General features: G+C 50.8%; 1 protein-coding gene across 1 annotated transcript in view; it reads right to left on the bottom strand.

Annotated features, from left to right (window-relative positions):
• The window catches only part of LOC113201866 (uncharacterized), a 10,631-nt gene that overhangs the window by 1,601 nt on the left and 7,513 nt on the right, over positions 1-1,517 (bottom strand). The window contains exon 6 of the mRNA XM_052271807.1: positions 857-1,038. Within this exon, the coding sequence (XP_052127767.1) occupies positions 949-1,038 (90 nt within the window). The 3' untranslated portion in view covers positions 857-948. The remainder of the gene's footprint in view (positions 1-856; positions 1,039-1,517) is intronic.

Below are 1,517 nucleotides of genomic sequence, written 5' to 3' on the forward strand. Positions count from 1 at the left end.
ACTGTTCAGAAGCCGAGTAAGTTCAAAAGTTTTTAAAAAGTTTGGGTCTTCTCGAAAAAACAAAAACAAAAAAGAAACAAGGAATGAGTATGAAAGGAGAGAAGAGGAAGAAAAAGAGATTTATGGGTGGCACACGGCACAACATGCCCTCATCATCAATATTAACGTTTATTCCGCACTCTGGGAGCGTGGAATGCGGCAAAGGCATGACTTTGAAGCTTGGAAACATTTAACAAGAATAAAGAGCTTTGCTCCTTTTGCGCTGGCTTGCGCTCTCTTTGAAAACTCACGCTCCTGCTCCTGCCCCGGTCGCGGTCCACGACGGCCGTGTGTTGTGTTACAGGTAGTCCTACCAGGGGGTCTGCCAGCGGCGGGCGCGGGTAGACGAGGGACCTCCACAAAGTGGCTCCTCCGAGGGAACCCCACTTCCCGAATAAGGGCACAACGAGTAACGAGTTGTCGCGAGTCAGGAGTCGGGTGCGAATTGCGCACAATTTTTTTAAAGTCTTCCGGAAATTTGGCGCGAGTGTTCGCAAATTTTCGCAAGTTTTCGCAAATTTTTGCGAGTTCGACACGAGTTCGACGCGAGTTGGGCGTGGGCAAGTGTTGGCAACGAGTTGGCTAGTGGGGGACCCCTCGGCCACTTCCCACCCTCACCATTTAGACGATGCGGAGTGTGTTTTTGTACGTGTCGTGTCGCCTCTGCCGTTGCCATTTCCTTCTACCTAACTACTCATGGTAAATTCTCGAGTTTGAAAGATTTGGTTCTTATCAAGATCTGGCAAAATGCACTCATAGTTGATTTTACGACAACCGCCCACTTTGTCAATGAATTTGATGCCCGCATGTTACCCACCTTGGCGAAGACACATGCTCTTGTTTGGCCCTCCCTACGGACACGACGACATAGCACACTGGGTCAGTGTCAGTCAGCTGTCAGCTGACATGTCAGCTGGCCGCGCCCGCTTGGCGTCTGTTGCACCGCGTCACGTACCGCATGGTGCGTATACAGGACCGCATCTTGTGGATCACTTCCTCCTGGAACAGAGAAGGTTGAAGAGTGTTGTAGAAAGGGAGCAAGAGATAGCAAAAGAGGGAGGGGAAAATGGAGGGGGGATAAAGGTCGGGGAATGGTGTCATGTTGACCATGCCGGCTTCCGTCGTCCACAAGCTCGGGTAATTGGAATGAACTCCCCGGGTGGAAATACATGCGAATTTTTTCACCGCATGCCCCCATTTAAGCCCCCCTCCCCCTCTTTTTCTTCTCACTCATTTTTTTTTTTCACCGGGATGCTGGTGGTATGAATGCCACAAACAATGAGGGATGAGATGAGGCTTTGTCCCCCGCCCCCTAGATTGGGCGATAGCGCCCTCTAGAGTCACAGCTGGTGGCTGAAATTAATTAACATTGGGACCCGACCAGGCCAGGGTAGAGAGCAGGCGGACATAGGGGAGCAAGGGAGAAAAATAGATAGAGAGAGAGAGAGAGAGAGAGAGAGAGAGAGAGAGAGAGAGAG

Source organism: Frankliniella occidentalis, unplaced genomic scaffold (assembly GCF_000697945.3).
Source record: "Frankliniella occidentalis isolate FOCC.00 unplaced genomic scaffold, Focc_3.1 Scaffold174, whole genome shotgun sequence".
Lineage (NCBI taxonomy): Eukaryota > Metazoa > Arthropoda > Insecta > Thysanoptera > Thripidae > Frankliniella > Frankliniella occidentalis.